This window comes from Gobio gobio, assembly GCF_949357685.1.
Source record: "Gobio gobio genome assembly, chromosome: 23".
Taxonomy (NCBI): domain Eukaryota; kingdom Metazoa; phylum Chordata; class Actinopteri; order Cypriniformes; family Gobionidae; genus Gobio; species Gobio gobio.
In genome coordinates, this window is record NC_137119.1 from 19,733,851 (window position 1) to 19,754,237 (window position 20,387).

At 39.0% G+C, this 20,387-nt stretch overlaps 1 protein-coding gene across 1 annotated transcript; it reads left to right on the plus strand.

Annotated features, from left to right (window-relative positions):
• The first annotated feature begins 484 nt into the window (after positions 1–484).
• On the plus strand, positions 485–18,983 carry rec8b (REC8 meiotic recombination protein b). The gene is made up of 18 exons (XM_079805554.1): positions 485–786; positions 1,144–1,212; positions 1,348–1,490; positions 4,361–4,436; positions 4,577–4,697; positions 4,935–4,992; positions 5,085–5,152; positions 5,462–5,543; positions 8,528–8,609; positions 12,456–12,612; positions 12,797–12,928; positions 13,369–13,441; positions 14,073–14,230; positions 16,655–16,703; positions 17,694–17,769; positions 17,946–18,062; positions 18,170–18,276; positions 18,363–18,983. Exons 1-18 carry the CDS (start codon positions 731–733, stop codon positions 18,437–18,439), a joined length of 1,701 nt encoding a protein of 566 aa, XP_079661680.1. The 5' UTR covers positions 485–730; the 3' UTR covers positions 18,440–18,983.
• The last annotated feature ends 1,404 nt before the right edge of the window (positions 18,984–20,387 follow it).

Sequence of the window (20,387 nt, forward strand, 5' to 3'; positions counted from 1 at the left end):
TTTGATTGACACCCTCCTCATTAGCATGTTGCGTATTTAAATGAATAAAATAAAATAAATAAAATAAATACCAAGCTACGTTAAAAAATGAATAAACGGTTAAAAGGGGGAAAAAAGGACAACTTTCAGTTTAGCGTTTCCTTAAAATTTTTTTATTTATTCCACCAACATTCGTTTTATTTATTTAATTATTTATCTCCTCGCACATTTAATCATCTATATATTAATTAATGCTGGAATTTGTGGATTTATGTATACATATTTATGTATTTATTTGCACACTTATTTATTTATATTATATATTTTTGTAGAATTTTGAGGATTTATGTATTTGCATATTTATTTATTTATTTGTTGTTTTTGCAGTTGTCGTCCTCCATAAATTCGATGTCATTACATGTAGCATAAATAATAAAAATCATTAAAATGATTAACAGCCCCCTCAGTCAAAACCTAGTAGCTCACTACCTAGATAGCATTTTGAGCCTGGAACAGCGCCTCACGATGTTTTGAGAAACCGCCTTCGTTGCATCTGTCAATCAATCCTCACAGAACTAACTCTGGAAAAAAACACCACTGTCTGTATTGATTTAGCGCGTATCTGAGGAAATTCACATTATCTTCGCGTGTTTTGGCAGAAGTAAAGTGTGTGGCCAAAGGTTATCAGATTAGATTTTAAATTAGATATCGATTGTGTTCGGATCTGTGAACAACTGAACTCTGAGGTAAAATGTTTTATTATCCAAACGTGCTTCAGCGTCACACTGGCTGCTTCTCTACTATCTGGTATGTACTTCATTATAAACACGATTACGGATTTAATAAATAATAATAACAAGTACAATGTTTATTTTTTTGCCGCTTGTTTGATAAGGTAACGTTACCACCCTGAGGTAGCTTTTAGAAACTGTTTAGAAGTTTTTTAGAAACTCGCTAACTTCACAAAATATGCAAAAAAAATTCTAATACAATATGTTAAATATGTTATAAGTTAAAATAAACTTAAAATATGTACAGTAGAAAATACATTTAGACAGAGACACTATAATTTGTGTCAACAGGACGTTTAAGAACAGTGGAATATGTCAAAACACCGAATGAAGTTTTTGTTTGTTGAAACTTGTTTGTTTGTTTTGTTTTCAGGCTGGCAGCCACTAAAGGCATCAGGATTTCCAGAAGAGAGTACCTCAAGGTCAACGTCATGCGCACTTGGTTAGAGAAATCTTAGTTTCTCCTTCAGAATATCACCATATCGATGTGACTGATTATGTATGATACTCTTTCTTTCAGGTTTTGTCATAGCTTTAAAATGTTAATCAGTAAGTTGTGTTTGTGTATATGTTATAGTGAGGACATTGTGGATTACGTGATGGTCCAGGTTCTTCCAGTCCATCCCAGTCTTCCCCGGCCCCGTTTCTCTCTTTACCTGTCCTCTCAGCTTCAGTATGGCGTAGTCATCGTCTACCATCGCCAGTGTGCTATTTTGCTGGGTGAGATAGTCTTCATGACTGTAGAAGCATTGACTACAACTGTAGATTGTACTGTTTTCCTTAACATTTATTCTAAAACACACCATTTAAAGACTGCAATCCTACCAAAACTGATCAAAGGAACATACACAAACAGTTAACTCTCCCTTGTGAAATAGAAGTACACGTTAGCATACGTTTAAAAGAATATACGTCAAGGATTAGTTCACTTTAAAATGAAAATTACCCCATGATTTACTCACCCTCAAGCCATCCTAGGTGTATATGACGTTCTTCTTTTTTGATGAACACAATCGCTTATATTCATAAATATCCTGACGCTTCCAAGCTTTATAATGGCAGTGAAAGCTCAAAAAAGCACATCCATCGATAATAAACATTCTCCACACGGCTCCAGGGGGTTAATAACGGTCTTTTGAAGCGAATCGATGGGTTTTTGTAAGGAAAATATCCATATTTAGCACTTTATAAAGTAAAATATTTAGCTTCATTTTTTAAATTATACTTTAAGATTTGAAATATGCTATATATTCACAGAGGGTGTGCAATACAGGACCAACAAAACAATGCAAAACATACATGCAAGTTGTACTTGATGTAACACTTGTGTTGTCAGCTGGTCCAAATGAGTCTATCTGTCTTCACATGACCATATGAGGGAAGCCCATATGGACAAATAGCACACAACATTATCTTGTATTGATCAGCTGCTTATCTCAGAGAAACCTGTTTTTTCTCAGCAGAATATAGATTTGGCTGCTTAAGTTATTAAAATTTAAAACGGCTGCCAACACTCATTGCATTCAGGAACAGATTAATGCTGTTGTGAGGTCTTCTGTCTGTAGTCTAACTATAAAACATATCGTCATGTATTGAGTGCGTTTTGCGAGATTAGCATGGAACCGATAAGCTAGGGGACCATTCAAGTAAACTGAGATTGAAAGCATTAATCAAAATGACACTGAGATTTCAGAGAATAGCGGACGTGCGTTTGTAAAAATGTGCAAACAGATGTACTCGCTTATATGGAAGTGTCTGAAGGTGGACAACCTGAACTTCATCTATGGAGGTATTTAATTTAGGAACAGGAGAAAATTAAACAGAATTCATTTGAATATCAAATGACCTTCTCACTATGTAGACAAACTTCAGCTACCAGTCAAACCCAAGTCATTTTTAAAAACTAAGCTGCAAGAAATCATCAGGGTTGTGTATGGTATGTACAGACCAACGTCTATTTAATATTCAGTTAAGTGTCCCACCCTTATAAACGATAAATATGCCAGTACACAGAGGTTACCTAATCATTACAGAGGACATCTAGAAACAGTATTAAAGTCTTAAAGGTACAGTAGCAAAAACAATTAGTTTGTATTTGTTGTTAATTTAAAGCAGTGTTTTTTATTTTTTTCAAGGATCAGAGAGAGGGTTGGTATTGGAGAGGGGAACCATTAGTAAATGGTTATTTTAAATGAAATAACAACTAAATTAAAAACTAATTATTTTTTTGGGTGTGCAAGAAACCTTTCCTTACATTATACACTATATTGCCAAAAGTTTTGGGCCGTCTGCTTTTACATGCAAATGAACTTTAATGACATCCCATTCTTAATCCATAGGGTTTAATATGGAGTTAGCCCACCCTTTGCAGCTATACCAGCTTCATCTCTTCTGGAAAGACTTTCCACAAGGTTTAGGAGTGTGTTTATGGGAATTTTTGGCCATTCTTCTAGAAGCACATTTGTGAGGTCAGGCCCTGATGTTGGACGAGAAGGCCTGGCTTGCAGTCTCCGCTCTAATTCATCCCAAAAGGTGTTCTATTGGGTTGAGGTCTGGACTCTGTGCAGGCCAGTCAAGTTCCTCCACACCAAACTCGCTCATCCATGTCTTTATGTACCTTGCTTTGTGCACTGGTGCGCAGTCATGTTGGAACAGGAAGGGGCCATGCCCAAACTGTTCCCACAAAGTTAAGAGCATGAAATTGTCCGAAATGTCTTGGTATGCTAAAGCAGTAAGATTTCCTTTCACCGGAACTAAGGGGCCAAGCCCAACCCCTGAAAAACAACCCCACACCATAATCCTCCCTCCACCAAACTTTACACTTGGCACGTTCTCCTGGCGACCACCAAACCCAGACTCGTCCATCGGATTGCCAGACAGAGAAACGTGATTCATCACTCCAGAGAACATTCTCCACATCTCTAGAGTCCAGTGGCGGTGTGCTTTTCACCACTGCATCCAACGCTTTGCTACTCGGCCATGGAAACCCATTCCATGAAGCTCTCTACGCACTGTTCTTGAGCTAATCTGAAGGCCACACTGAGTTTGGAGGTGTGTAGCTATTGACTCTGCAGAAAGTTGGGCTGACCCCGTTCTGTGATTTGACGTGGCCTACCACTTCATGGCTGAGTTGCTGTTGTTCCCAATTGCTTCCACGTTGTTATAATACCACTAACAATTGACCGTGGAATATTTAGTATTGAGGAAATTTCACAAGTGGACTTATTGCACAGGTGGCAAACTATCACGGTATCACGCTTGAATTCACTGAGCTCCTGAGCGACCCATTCTTTCTCAAATGTTTGTAGAAACGTCTGCATGCCTAGGTGCTTGATTTTATACACATGTGGCCATGGAAGGGATTGGAACACCTGAATTCAATGATTTGGAGTGGTGTCCCAATACTGGGAATATAGTGTAGCTAGAAATTTTAATTAAAACATTAAATGCCAAAAGAGTGGAGAATATAGTGAATGCGTTTTCCTATTCTAACAAATGAATGCAGGCATAGTATTCCATTACATTGTCCACAAAAGTGTTTTTATTATATTGAAATTGAGTAAATTGTTTTCTGTTTGATTTCCCCACAGAGGAGGTCCAGCAGACCATCGAGCGCTTGCTTCGCTCAAAGAGACACTTGAACATTGACATGCCGGACACTGATAGGTCAGATTCAGGGTTGTCACTGTCATGTTGTGTCACTAATGTAATTCATTCTGACACAGACACTCATATTGTCCTTTATACACCCGTGACAGCTGTTTATATCACTACTGTTGCTGTTCTGGGATTGTGTTTCCTTCTAGGTTGGTGCTGAATGTCCCTGACTCTCTGTTCCAGCTAGAGGAGGCAGAATGGGCACTGGAACCGTTTTTTGGCGTGATGGGGGTTGATTGTGAGCTGCCTAGTCCTTACTTGTCATCTCAGGTGATGAACTGAAGCATATACTTATGGTTTGCATGAATTATGCATTGGAGCCATATCTAGAGACCAGAATATCATAGAGACTTGCATCCACTAGCACCATGCAAAAAACCCTCCCTTCTAACCTCAATACCATTGATCTAATACTTTAGATCATAAAAGTGAATTTAACACAAACACATCACTCATCTCGACCTTTTCTAAGCAGTTCAGCCATGAATTTATTGTTTATTGTCACAGCAATTTATGGGGGCCTCACCTTCTCTGGTGGTCAGAAAGGAAATTACATTACCTAAAGGTGAGATTTTGAAATATCGCAAGAACTGATGTGGTTCAAAGAGTTGATCTTTATGGTTTTCACCTAATCTGTCCCTCGCTTTCCTTTTTAAGACCTCAATGCTTCTCCTGAATCAATCACCATCAAAGATGCAGAGCCGGTGCCTGTGCTCGCAGCGGAGGTGATTTTCACTGTACATGCAACTCACTCCTCCATACTGGCAGTGGAAAACACACAGAGAGCTATATTTGAATCTGTGTCCGCAGCCTTTGCTCACACCAAAAGCATGACGGCACTTCTGAACCATTTGCCCCCACAAAAAATGTATACAGCTCTTTGTGAAGTTTTAGATGAAAACAGATCATCTACCCACATGAAGCTTAGTCACAAACAACACCAGATGATATTATTCATTCCTTTTTATCTGTGTTTATTGTACCACACACTTCATATGCTGTATACCAATCTCATGTTTCTGATCATATTCCAGTTTGGTGGAGCAGAGTTACCTGAAGCCACGGCTCAGGAGATTGACATGCTCATGGAACAGCAAGATCAGTTCCATCTTGGTGGTGAGATCGATAGATAAATGGATGGACTGATAGATTGATACATATAAATATTGACCACATTGATCTCTTTTTTTATTTTATTTTACAATATACATATATATATATATATATATAGATACACACCGATCACCCAACATTATGACCACTGACAGGTGAAGTGAATAACACTGATTATCTCTTCATCACGGCACCTATTAGTGGGTGGGATATTAGGCAGCAAGTCTACACAATGGGTAAGCGTAAGGATTTGTGCGAGTTTGACAAGGACCAAATTGTGATGGCTAGACCCGTGTTTCCCAACCACGATCCTGGAGGCACACCAACACTGCAGATTTTGCATGTCTCCTTAATCAAACACACCTGATTCAAATGATCATCTTATTATCAGAGACTCCAAGACATATGCTGCGTCCCAATTCGCCTACTTATACTACGTCCTAAAAGTATGTACTCTTTTTGTGAAGAAAAAGTACATACTTTTGAGTCTGTAGCAGAAGAGTATGCAAGCTTTGGGACATACTACATCGTCATCTTTAACAGACTCTTTTGCTTAGTTACGTGCGTCCGGTCACCGTTTAAACTGCCCTGTCAATCATCGTCACAGTTCAAATCCTCCTCATTAAATTTAATTTCCTACCGTATCGGAGAGAAATGTAGTAGCACGTTGATCTGCCATTCGTGGGTCTTTAATGCAGAGACTCCTCTCATGTGTTTGCAAAGTTATCATTCTTTGTCAGCCAAACGTATCATTACAAAAGTTCACAATGCTGCTGCAGGTGAAATATAATGTTGCTAACATTGAATAAATATCTTTTTGTCAGGTTAAATACTGATAATTGCTCACTCAAACCCCTTTATCTTTCCCTCTCCGCCAGACTCGCGTAACCGTCATGTTTGTAGTTTTTTAACACTTTTTATACGCGTTTGTAGTTCTAATCGAATCCTCGTCCATCTCGCAATGGGTTGTGGGCAATATCAGCCGTTAGAGTGCGCATCGATCTGCACTTCGGATTCTGACCGGAAAAAGTAGACCATCGGGAATCTTTGGAATTCTCTTTTCAACATACTACGATTTGGGACATACTAATTCTTTTTTCGAATACTATTTAGTACGGATAGTATGCGAATTGGGACGCAGCAATAGATATCCATAATAAAGGCTAGATGTCTTAAGGTGGAGTCTCTAACGTCATCACCGGCGGCCATCTTGTCACATGCAGGGCTCTGTGGTACCTGATGATCTGCATGAACACAAATACTCTTATCTCACTGAAATCTTGACTTATTTACAAATGATTTGGTTTCTTACAAACGTTTTTAAGGTGGCTATAATTATGGATGCTTGAACAAATTATGAATAATTTTTCATAAGTATGCAGTGTCATAACTACATCTCTGACGTTTATAACAAACCAAAAAGTTTGAAAATCGGTAGAAAATTGAGCAAGTTATGGTTATTTAAAAAGTGCAAGCACCATGAAAACACAATGTTACGAGGGAGCAAGCTGCCTGTGACAAGATGGCCGCCAGGTGCGGACGAGACATCTAGCCTTTATTATGTATATCTATGCTCCAAGACCTGAAATGGGCGTGTTGAATAAAGGAGACATGCAAAATGTGCAGTGTGAATGACGGAATACCGTTTCCATGAATGGCATGAATAGCTGTGGCCTCTTTCAGCAGGATAATGTGGCCTGCCACAAAGCAAAAATGGTTCAGGAATGGTTTGAGGAGCACAACAATGAGTTTGAGGTGTTGACTTGGCCTCCAAATTCCCCAGATCTCAATGCAATCGAGCATCTGTGGGATGTGCAGATTCTGCAGAACAAACAATTCTGATCCATGGAGGCCCCACCTCGTAACTTACAGGACTTAAAGGATCTGCTGCTAACATCTTGTTGCAAGATACTACAGCACGGTTTCAGGGGTCTAGTGGAGTTCATTCCTCAACAGGTCAGGGCTGTTTTGGCAGCAAAAGGGGGACCAACACAATATTAGAAAGGTGGTCATAATGTTATACCTGATCATTGTATTTGAAGATATATTACCAATATACATTGCAACTTATGCTTACATAACATTTGAGTTATTTCTTATATATTTTTAATCTAAATAAATATACAGTATATAGACCAAAATATAGTTTTTTTTCTAATATTTTGGGTTTCTTAACCCAAAATATAGTATTTTCTTGCCCCTTGGCATACATTTTGTAATAGATTATGGCATTTGGAGTTTTAAATGAAACATATTTTGAATTTAAAATAGATATTTATTTAAGCATTGCTGTTTACAACATACATTTAGCATACACTATCATCCAAAAGTTTGGGGTTTGTAAGATTTAGTTTTTAAAAATAAGTCTCTTATGCTTACCAAGGATGCATATATTTGATCAAAAATACAGTAAAACAATAATATTATTAAATATTATAACATTTTAAAATGACTGTTTTCCATTGGAACATATTTTAAAATGTAATTTATTCATGTGATGGCAAAGTTGAATTTTCAGCAGCCATTACTCCAGTTGTGCTGCTTAATGTTTTTGTGGAAATTTACTTTTGATCAATTCAATGCATCCTTGCCGAATAAAAGTAATAATTTATTTTTAAAAATCCTAACCCTAAAGTTTTGAATGGTAGTGCAGACATCCCAACCTGAAAAAAGCCATTTCAGGGAGGTATCCCGAAGACCCTGTCTCGCATGCTCGCTCTTGCTCGCTCTAGATTGCGGGAGAATTTAACTAATTAGCGGGCATCAGGGAGCCGCTATCAATATGCGGGAGACTCCCGGAGCTTCCGGGAGACTTAGGATGTCTGGTAGTGTATTAGAAATATATTGGTTCTGCAGATTTCCCCCAAAACTCAGCACAGATAAGATACTGTCTGGGCTCATTCGTAACCTGATTACTTAGTTGACTGTAATTGTCAGCCACAAACACATTTTCTAAAAGTCTGATGTTTTTCTCTATGCTCCCTCAGATGAGGAAGATAAGGAGAAAGAGAGGGCGACAGAAGGGGAGAAATCAGGATATATGGATCCTGCTATGGTCTCTATAGAACAGTGAGTAACATAAAGAGGAAATGAGGGACATAAAGATGAAAAGGTTAAGAAGGAAATACTGCTGTTGATTCAAATTTGGTTAGTCACACTGCACCCAATTCTGATATGTTTGTCAAATCCAATCTTCTGTCTGCACTGAAATTTAGCGAGACTTGCTTGTTCAGAAAATGTAGGCAATATCTGGTTTTTCTATGTGATGGTAATGACTTAATCTTCAGCACAATGCCAAGAGTTTCTACAACAACTGAGTGTGTCATTGTGGAAATTTTGCATCTCTTCTACATGTCTGTCATGACATTTCAAAGCAGTTAAGAGGCGCAACATAAGCTTAGAGGCATTACTGCAGTTTACAGATGAATGCATAAGTTGTGTCTGAAACCGTGCACTCACTCACTATATAGTGGATGCCACATAGTTCATTATATAAGAAAAGAGTGAGCAAATATGAGTGAATTTTGACAAAATACTTTGTATGAAATGTTAGGGACGGATTAACGCATAGTCTAACCTAGGCTGCAGCCTAGGGACCTCTGTTCAGCGGTTTTGACAAATATGTTCTTATTAATCTATTTCTACAGTACTAGTATTTTCTAGTGTTACTGGGCAGAGGTTTTAAAATAGCAGGCAATTGACGAGCGCATTGTGCACATGATAGATTTTAGGAGCAGTTCTCATGTTGTGTCTAAAAAACGCGTGGAAAACACCGGCCGTGCTGCTTTCTCCTTTTCAAAGCACTCGGGAGCTCTTCATAACGATGGATGACAAACTGGCGCTTGTCAAGAACATGACTATTTAAGAGCATGACTATCAATATTTAATCTGACTATGCCCAATGTCACTGAATCAGAGCGCTGTCAATCACTGCCTTATTCGATGCCCATTGTTGCCTGTAAATTTGATTGACAATGTTCAACACAATTGGTTCCGAGCCCTATCAATGCTTTGGCAATGTAAAGACTTTTTACTTTGGCAATAAAGCTACTTGAATCTGAATTGGTCAACCACTGATCGATTTTTTTTCAAACAGCAGAGACCAGACTACAGACCAGATCTCACACGGAGTACGTTTACATGGACAACAATACTCCGATATTAACCTGATTATGACAATACTCTGATTAAGAAGCTACCATGTAAACAGCGATTTCTAATTACCTTAATCCGGTTAAAGTCATACCAGAAGTAAACGCAAATCGAATTAAGACATGTGGAGTATGCCTATTTTAGTCTTAGCATTATCGGAGAGCATTACAGACATGTACACACCGTAGTTGCACTATTAACGTTGAGTATGAGTTTTTGCCGCATTTTGTGACAGGACAGAAATGCACACCAGGCAAGTGCAGAGGGGAAGGCTTTGGGGGCTCGAGACCCTGCCCTTTTTAAAAATGAATCAAAGTGCCCCTCTCAACAATCATCAATAATATTGTGGCCAATAAAACAGAATTTGAATTATAATTAATACAACAACGCGTACAAAACAAAGCGCTCAAATGTCGGAAAATTCCTGTTTATCTTTTAAGTATCTGCCAGTCTGAAATGTCATTTTCATTGACGTGTTGCTATGGTGCGTATGTCTTGCTGGTCTACTTATTCTGACACTGCCTCCTCTATATTTATTTCTCTTTGTTGTAATTATTCTGCTCATTGTGAAAATAAAATACAATAAGCTTGTATCTGTAATCCCATATTCATAATTGTGAGCAAACTATCTGCTTACAACAGCGGTCGGGAACCTCTAGGCTCGCGAACCATATTTTCGTGAATGATCAAGCTATTATATGTAGCTAGCTAGTATGAGTAACCAAATTCTTTCTCTGTGTTTATTGACTGTATTAATAATGCTAAAGCTGACACTTCAAATTAACTTAAATGAAAAAAAACAACAACAAAAAAACAATCTCAAGTTTGACAAAAAGTAGTCTCTGATAATGTCTAAATATAGGCTATATCCAAATGCAAAACCTAATACAATTATATTATTACTTCGAAAGTAGTAACAGAAAGTAATGTACACAGCCATGTTTATAGATGTATACAGGGAGTGCAGAATTATTAGGCACGTTGATTTTCTGATCATATTTTTTTTCCAGGCACATTTGACCAATTCCAAACCACAGTAATCCTAATAACTACTATTGATTTAGTATTTAATAATGTATAAGTGATATATAATTGTTCATGAAGGCTGGAAATGAAAATCACCTTATATTCAGGTGTGCAGAATTATTAGGCATGTTTTCTTTTACAGATAAATTGAGCCAAAAAAGAGATTTAACTCAGACTGAAAAGTCAAAAAGTATTAAATGCCCATGAGAAGGATGCAATACTAATGCAATACTAGACATTGCAGTTAAGGCATGACCATTGGACAGTGAAATGCTCGTTGGGTCAGCAGGGTCAGACAAAAACAGGCGGTGAAGAAAAGACACCTGTTAACTGCAAAAGAATTAAGAATTAAGGTGAAGAATTAAGGGTGAAACCATCAGGAACCCTTTAGTCTCCAGCGCCACCATTTTCCAAAGCTGCAACCTACCTGGAGTCTCCAGAAGTGCAAGGTGTCAGGATCTCAGAGACTTCAGTTAGGTAAAGAATCCTAAAAAATGACCCCCACTAGATAAGAATCACAAGCTGAAGTGTTGTAAAATACATAAATACAGTCGTTTTGGGAGTTCATTTTTAGTCCATCTCTGCAAAACGGACTTCAGGATGGACTAAAATGAACTCCCAAAACGTACTGCCAGATTCTGGAAGATGAATTCTTCAAACAGTGGTACTAGAGGATGTGGTGCTGGTCCTTCAAGAGTCACTCTCAACCTATCTGTCCATAAAGTCTATAAAAAAACCTTCTTCATGTATTTTACAACACTTCAGCTTGTGATTCTTATCTAGTGGGGGTCATTTTTTAGGATTCTTTACCTAACTGAAGTCTCTGAGATCCTGACACCTTGCACTTCTGGAGACTCCAGGTAGGTTGCAGCTTTGGAAAATGGTGGCGCTGGAGACTAAAGGGTTCCTGATGGTTTCACCCTTAATTCTTCACCTTAATTCTTAATTCTTGTGCAGTTAACAGGTGTCTTTTCTTCACCACATGTTTTTGTCAGATCCTGCTGATCCAAAGAGCATTTCACTGTCCAATGGTCACGCCTTAACTGCAATGTCTAGTATTGCATTAGTATTGCATCCTTCTCATGGGCATTTAATACTTTTTGACTTTTCAGTCTGAGTTAAATCTCTTTTTTGGCTCAATTTATCTGTAAAAGAAAACATGCCTAATAATTCTGCACACCTGAATATAAGGTGTTTTTCATTTCCAGCCTTCATGAACAATTATATATCACTTATACATTATTAAATACTAAATCAATAGTAGTTATTAGGATTACTGTGGTTTGGAATTGGTCAAATGTGCCTGGAAAAAAAATATGATCAGAAAATCAACGTGCCTAATAATTCTGCACTCCCTGTATATGGCTATACAGCCATCTATAGCCAATACCTATTTCTGTTATCCTCTATTAAAAAAAGAGATTGAATCCCCTCACTCGAATAGCCATTAGCATATTAGACAAAGCTTTCGGTTTTTTTTTTTATGTAGTTCATAAATCTGGCATGTGGGACAAAAAAAGAGCGGTCAGACAGACTCTTGGTTTGGTTGAGACCCAACAAAACATCAGTTAAGACAGACAATGACAGTTGTTGGGCCAAATGTCCTTGACCTAGATGAAAAATAAAGAATCCCTTGACTGCACAGTTTAATGGAGCTCATAATGTTTGCCTGAACTGGCCGCTGGTATCAAATGGGGTTCTCGTCGTTTTGAACCATCACTGAATGCATGTTTGCAGACTGAAGAACAGTGAGTTCATCGTGGATGAGGGGAATGGGCGTCCTACCGAGGTCACCTTAGATAGAGTCGCTCTGGAGATGACCCCTCCCCCCATCACCATGCCACCAACCACGGACGCCAGTGAGCGAGACGTCGAGACGGAGCGCTCCAGTGAGGTTTGTGTGTGTAGCCATGTCCACATTACCTTGCCCATTATGCTCTAGCATTACATAATCCATATGTGTTCTCAAGCGTGAATGCCTTTGTAGCAAAGGCAGTTACATTGGCCACGAGTCCACAACAATGTATTTAAAAACCTCTCACTCTCATTTTTCCTCTGTGTTTTTCCCTCTTTCTCAGACACAGCAATCTGTGCCTCCAAAGAGGCGAGGTCGCAAGCGGCAACTGGTCTTCGCCGACCAAAACACACAGATTACCCAGGATGCAATGCGACAACAAATCAACAACCCTCTGATTGAAACCCAATCTCTGGTGGGAGCTCAGTGATAGATAACTAATCTAATCAGTAGTGCTATAAATCTTTAGGCACCTCATGATTTAATTTGATGTCGTTTCAGGTAGTCGTGGTGTAATTACAAAAACGATTCTTGATGCATCTCAATTTTTCAGTAACAGCATAAGGGTGCAAATCTTTAAAGAGTTTAACTGGCACTCTGGCATCCTTATAAAAGCCATACTAAAACATGCTCTAACTGCCCATAGAAATTACATTTTGGCAACTTTTTATCATCGTCATCGCGTTTGTTTTCGATTGTCCAATCGAACTTTACTTCTGACTTTACATCTACTTTGGTGTTGAATCAATTTTTTACCCAATCAGAATTTTAATCCAATTTTAATCAGAAATGATTTGCTTATGTGATTCTCTTTCTGTCCATCTCTCTCCATCTTTCTTTCTCTTTTTTCCTTAGCCGGATGTACTCCTAAGTATTTCTGCCTCTCGGAAGGCATCGGCAGCAGTTCTGCTCAGCACACCGTGTAACAGTACGTTGTAACACACAGTGGCCTGGCACCTCTCATAAATTATATGCTTCCTCATATATACACTTGTTTTAATATCATATGCTTCCTCATATATACACTTGTTTTAATATCATTGTGCATAAAGTCATCTACAGCTCTAGAAAACAAATATTTTTTTATTCCAACACTTACAGCACAAATATTTATCAACCAAACAGGGAAACTACTGCATCAGCTCCTTTAACTCACACTGAGTTTAGTAGATCTTAATAATGAAACCATTGGAGCATCAAAAGGCTCAGCAGTTTTATCAGGAGTCACCCTTAAGGCCCGCTCACATCAAGGACGATAACTATAGCGATAAAGATACAGTTCTAAAAATCCTCACCAAAACTGTACTGATAACGGCACAGAGAAACAAAATAGTTTTTTTTCCAGCTGATGAATGATAAAGCCAATCAGAATCCATCCTGTTTTAAAGAGCTTGATCATTTAAAACGGTATGCGACATAACCGCAGCGCATACTTAGAATAAACAACGATATTGTGTGTTGGTGTGGACACTAATATAGTTATAGTTATCGAACAGGTCTTTAGCCTAACACACTCCACTGTTATAACGATTGACATGCCTCCGGTCCTTGCATTGCAGTGCTCATCCACCCTGACCTCCAGAAGCTATGGAAATCCAGCAGCGTTTCATCCACCATCCCCCGTCCCTCCAGGAAACGGCAGGCGCAGGAAGAGGGTGGGCTGTTGGAGATGGAGAAAGAAAGAGCAACGGAGAGAAGTCGGGAGTCTAGCAGAGAGGTGAAGAAGTCTTAGGTTGCTTATCTGGTCTTGTCAGAGTCAGAGACTTGATTTATTAAACTTACAGAGTTCAAGTTTATTATGATGCACACATTTTATAAGCATGAACACGCAGGGGCGTAAATTTCATCTAACAGTTGGGGGGGACAATAAACATAAAAAAGGGGACACAAATAATACAGCCAAAATCGTACTTGTAAGGATATGTGTACCACAAAAACCATTTTTTTTTACTTATTTGGCGTTTTTTTGTGCACTGAAAATGATCTAATCATTTTTCTTTTCTCTGTCATTTTATCTGACCAACAACGCAAATCGATAGTTGTTTAAATATGAGTAAGGTTCACCACACAGTCATATTATATTTATTAAATCATCTTGCGTCCTCAACATAGGATATTCACAACATAGGATATTTAGCTATTCAACTGCAGCAGGCCCTCTGATCTGCCACTAAGGCCCAATCCCAATTCTATTTTATACCCCTTCGCCTTCCCCTACCCCTACACCTACCTGTTCCCCTTGCCCCTTGAAACAGAGTGCCAAGGCGTAGGGGTGAAAATATTCCCCTAAGAAATGGGACACCACTACTATACCATTACACCTCATCATACCCCGTTTCTTTTATTATAAAATCCTGTGACATTTAACCAGTATGAACAGCAATGAAGTGTGTAGGCTATATCTAACAGAAATCAGGCGCGAGCACGTTTAACAAATTACTCACTCCCAACAGAGTTTTGAACTGTATTTGGACTTAATAAAATGGCGCTCGTTTTCAGTTCAAAAACATATGAGCCAGAGTTTCCTAAGATGATACAGAATGATACAGAACATACAAGACTAGTGAAGCCGCTTTTCCATTGGACCAAACTGTTCTCTTTGTTTATTAACCGTTCCATTCCGTGCTGATCCGAGCCGGCCAGTACGGATATGGTTTTGTTATCTACTGTGGTGCTGCGATAATGTTCATACGTTATAAGTCAAGTCAGTCGTTGCCTTGGTAACGCGAGAGTTTACAGATGATATGTAGAATATCGACTGCGTTATGAAGGATGACCAGATATATATTTTTTAACTATTATTAATATGTGTTCAAATCCCGCAAATAGTGCGTTTGCAAAGCTACGGAGAAACGGCAGCCAAGCGACACACAAGTGATCGATCCCGAGTGGCAACACACACACATTCTATGCAGCACGGTAGTCGGTGGAGGGAAACTCCTCATACCCCTTCGTTCGAAGTGTGGTCCTGAAAAATCTTCGTTTGAAGGGCTATCTGGCCCTTCCCCTTACCCCTACCACTCCAGCCAAAAAAGAATCGAGACACCCCTACCCCTTCATGTGAATGCGCAAAACGAAGGGGTAGGGGAAAGAGAAGGGCTAAGGGGTAGAAATGGGATTGGGCCTTATTATCATATTGAGCAAAACCCAACACAGATCTGACAGAACGGCCTGCGCATGTACTTTTTCCCCTACAATTAGTGCCAATTCGGGGGCGGATTGCTTGAATTTTGGGTTCATTAGCCTACACTCACCTAAAGGATTATTAGGAACACCTGTTCAATTTCTCATTAATGCAATTATCTAATCAACCAATCACATGGCAGTTGCTTCAATGCATTTAGCGGTGTGGTCCTGGTCAAGACAATCTCCTGAACTCCAAACTGAATGTCAGAATGGGAAAGAAAGGTGATTTAAGCAATTTTGAGCGTGGCATGGTTGTTGGTGCCAGACGGGCCGGTCTGAGTATTTCACAATCTGCTCAGTTACTGGGATTTTCACGCACAACCATTTCTAGGGTTTACAAAGAATGGTGTGAAAAGGGAAAAACATCCAGTATGCGGCAGTCCTGTAGACGAAAATGCCTTGTTGATGCTAGAGGTCAGAGGAGAATGGGCCGACTGATTCAAGCTGGTAGAAGAGCAACTTTGACTGAAATAACCACTCGTTACAACCTTGTTATAACCAAGTGTTAAGCAAACATTTAACCCAGCCGCTGGGTTTAAACAACCCAATTGCTGGGTTAAAACAACCCAATTGCTGGGTTAGTTCATTTTCAACCCAACTTGGGTTATTTTTAAACCAGCATTTTTTAGAGTGTATATTGTATATAGTCAAAGAGCCGCTATCAATATGCAGGAGACTCCCGGACCTTCCGGGAGAGGTGGGATGTCTGTATTTAAATACATGACATACAAGTTTCCATAGTTTATCATAAATGCTTCTCATTAGACATTAGACAGTACACTTTAACCATATTTCAAAGTAGACGTCTTTATAAAATTACATAAGATGGTACATACGCAAGTCCTACTTATATGGGTTAAAAAAATCCCTCTGAAGTTCAGCTATCTGCATTTAATTATTTTTCACAAGATGTCTTTAACTCACTTCCCTTTCTGTGTGTTTTGTGAATGTTTAGGTGGTCAGGGAGTCTAGTGAGGCTGCTCTGCTTCTGTCCGAGATCTCAGGTAAAAACCAAATGCTCCTCTTTTCGTATTAAAATCAATGAGATTTCAGTGTGAACTTTTTTTTTTGTGATGTATAAGACAGTAGCCCCTTTCACACAGCAATTCCGGTAAAACTACCAGAATGACTTTATTGGTTAATAAACAAATATGCTGTTCACACAAGTAAAGGCGTTCTGGCTTTTTACCGGTAAGAGACCATTCACACATCAGCAGCAAAATACCGTTAAATTATGTGATGTCAGACATCTTTAAACGCTGAGGTGTTGTCTTCATCCGCCGCATGAGGAGAAGCACTTTAGTTTCATTATCTGTTCAATTTGACAAAATCTTTTTGACGTCTGAGTGACAGGCATAACATGAAGCATTGGTCAAAGATGGTTATTTAGCGCATATTGAAAAATTGTAAAAAGCGCGGAGTAATCACGTCATCTTCATAAGTCTTTATGATTGGCCCAAAGCAGACTTCTTTCGTCCGCTCATTCTGATTTCATACGTGAATATATTTGTAATCTTCATTCCCCTTTCACACCGCGCACATTACCGGTAATTTACTGGTAAGTTTACAATTTCCCTTGCTGGTAAATTGCCGGAACCAATTTACTGGTATTTTTTAAAAGGTCCTTTTCACACATGATCTGTTATCAGTAATTTACCAGTAAAGACTGTATGTGTGAAAGGGGCTATTGTCCAAGTACTTTTTGCTTTACTTTAGCCTCCATGCTCAAAATGTCAATCAAACTACAGTCAGGTACCAAATATCCCCACAAGGAAAGTAAAATCTGAATTTTTGGTCCCCGTGAGGAAAACAACTTATAAATCATGATAAATGTTTTTTTTTGAAAATGTAAAAAAATGCAGAATGTTTTCTGTGAGGGTTGTGTTTAGGGGGAGGCTTAGCATTGGTGGAGAGAATATACAGTTTGTACAGTATAAAAATCATTATATCTATGGACAGTCATGAAAATCCAGAATGTGTGTGTGTTTGTCCAGCTGGTTCAGACATGCTGCTGGATGTGTCTAAAGGAGACAAGTCTCAAAGTGACCTCATCACTCCCACCAACAGATGGTGAGCAATTGCAAAAGGAAAAACAAAAATAGAGACGTTACTAAACACTAAATGTCAGAACATGCATCATATTCAGGATGGCAGTTGTACGTTATGCGTCTTGCTGGCACATGCACACATTGTAAAAAGAACTGTTGGTGCAAGTCAGTCCTGTGAAATAAACATCATGTATGTAGGTCTCCTATAGAAGAGGCTCCTGTTTCTATGGAGGTGATATTAGAGGAGCATGTCGAACTGCCACAGGGAGAGACGGAGCCCGAGATGAGTGACATCACCACCGCTGACCTGCTCAGGTTCATTGAGTCACTTAGTAGCTGAACATGTCTTTGTGTGTGTATATTGTCTGGTGTCTTCCAGAAGTCCATCAGATATGTTTCAGTCGTTTCTTTCTGTCGTACAGACTGATCATTGGCTTCATCAAGCGCTTTGGGAAGGTCTCCTTTCACTCACTGCTGCCTCCAGAGGCCGAGCGCAGCACTACAGCTCATCTGTTCTACAAAACACTGGGTAAGACGTGAAGACACCCCGTGTTGGTGTTTTTTTTGTTTTACCGTCTCTGTATGTATGTGACACGTGATCTGTTTGTTCCACAGAGCTGCTCGGTGGTCTGAAGTTAAGTGTATGTCAGACTGAACCATTTGGAGTCATCGCCATTAGCATGAACCGTTGAACATACACACCCAAGTGCAAACATACACTATTAGGTTGTTTCACGCACAGACAATGTTATGTTGAAATATATTAAGTCAGTTCAGAGGCCAGTTTAAATGCCTAGATTGTTGTCTTGTATTCATAACAGAGAAGTACAGAAATACTTGTACATAATATTTGATGATTATGAATAATTGGTTACTGTAATTTTATATTATATAACTGTAAATTATCTTGCATAGCAGTTGTATGGTCTTAGAGCGATGAAGAGTGTTCTTTTTTAAATTAAGTTTAAATTTTTTATATTTTTTTGGTGGATTTTTATGATGTTTTGAACTTTTTATGAAGTTTTAACGTTTTCATATATATATATACACGTATATGACCTTTTTATCTTTTTAATCACTTAAGAAGTGGTTTGCAATGGATTCATTAAGTTTTTAGCAGTTCTCTAGTTATGGAAGAAATATGTTGAATAATTTTAACAGAATGTGTCAGTGCCAATTTCAATATAATAAATGTATTCAAAAGTGAATAAAATTATTGTTTGAATATTTGCCGTGAAAAAAAATAAGCATTTGTTGTCAGCCGTCAAGTTATGTTCTACATTGATTCATCTGTCACAGCCATAGACTTCATACAAATTATTATTCTTACAGATTAATATAGTCAAGTCACCTTATTTATAGCGCTTTAACCAATACAGATCGTTTCAAAGCAGCTTCATACTGATAACCAAAAAAATAATGATTCAATTATGCAAACGGAATTCAATTCTGCTGTAAACCATTTCTAAAAAGACAACAGTAAGCAGTTATTCAGTTAAAATCAGTTCAGTGCTGATTCGGCTCAATAACTGTTAATAAATTATGGAATAAGTTCAATTTACATCCAGCTCTGTTCCATTCTATAAATCTGATATTGTCAGTGCATTCAGTTCAATATACCGTAATAATATACACCAATCAGGCATTATATTATGAACACTGACAGGTGAAGTGAATAACACTGATTATCTCTTCATCATGGCACCTGATGGTGGGATATATTAGGCAGCAAGTGAACATTTTGTCCTCAAAGTTGATGTGTTAGAAGCAGGAAAATGATTTCAGCGAGTTTGACAAGGGCCAAGTTGAGATGGCTAGACGACTGGGTCAGAGCATCTCCAAAACTGCAGCTCTTGTGGAGTGTTCCCGGTCTGCAGTGGTCAGTATCTATCAAAAGTGATCCAAGGAAGGAACAGTGGTGAACCGGCGATAGGGTCATGGGCGGCCATTTGATCAATGGTGGCTCATTGATGCACGTGGTGAGCCAAGGCTGTCCCGTGTGGTCCGATCAAACAGACGAGCTACTGTAGCTCAAATTGCTCAAGAAGTTAATGCTGGTTCTGATAGAAAGGTGTCAGAATACACAGTGCTTTGCTTTTTTTTGCATATGAGGCTGCATAGCCGTAGACCAGTCAGGGTGCCCATGCTGACCCCTGTCCACCGGCGAAAACCCCAACAGTGGGCACGTGAGCATCAGAACTGGACCACGGAGCAATGGAAGAGGGTGGCCTGGTCTGATGAATCACATTTTTCTTTTACATCAAGTGGATAGCCGGGTGTGTGTGCGTGGCTTACCTGGGGAACACATGGCACCAGGATGCACTATGGGAATGAGGCAAGCCGGCGAAGGCAGTGTGATGCTTTGGGCAATGTTTTGCTGGGAAACCTTGGGTTCTGCCATCCATGTGGATGTTGCTTTGACACGTATCACCTACCTAAGCATTGTTGCAGACCATGTACACCCTTTCATGGAAACGGTATTCCCTGGTGGCTGTGGCCTCTTTCAGGAGAATAATGCGCCCTGCCACAGAGCAAAAATGGTTCAGGAATGGTTTGAGGAGCACGAGTTTGAGGTGTTTGGCCTCCAATACATTCAGGGGTCTAGTGGAGTCCATGCCTCGACGGGTCAGGGCTGTTTTG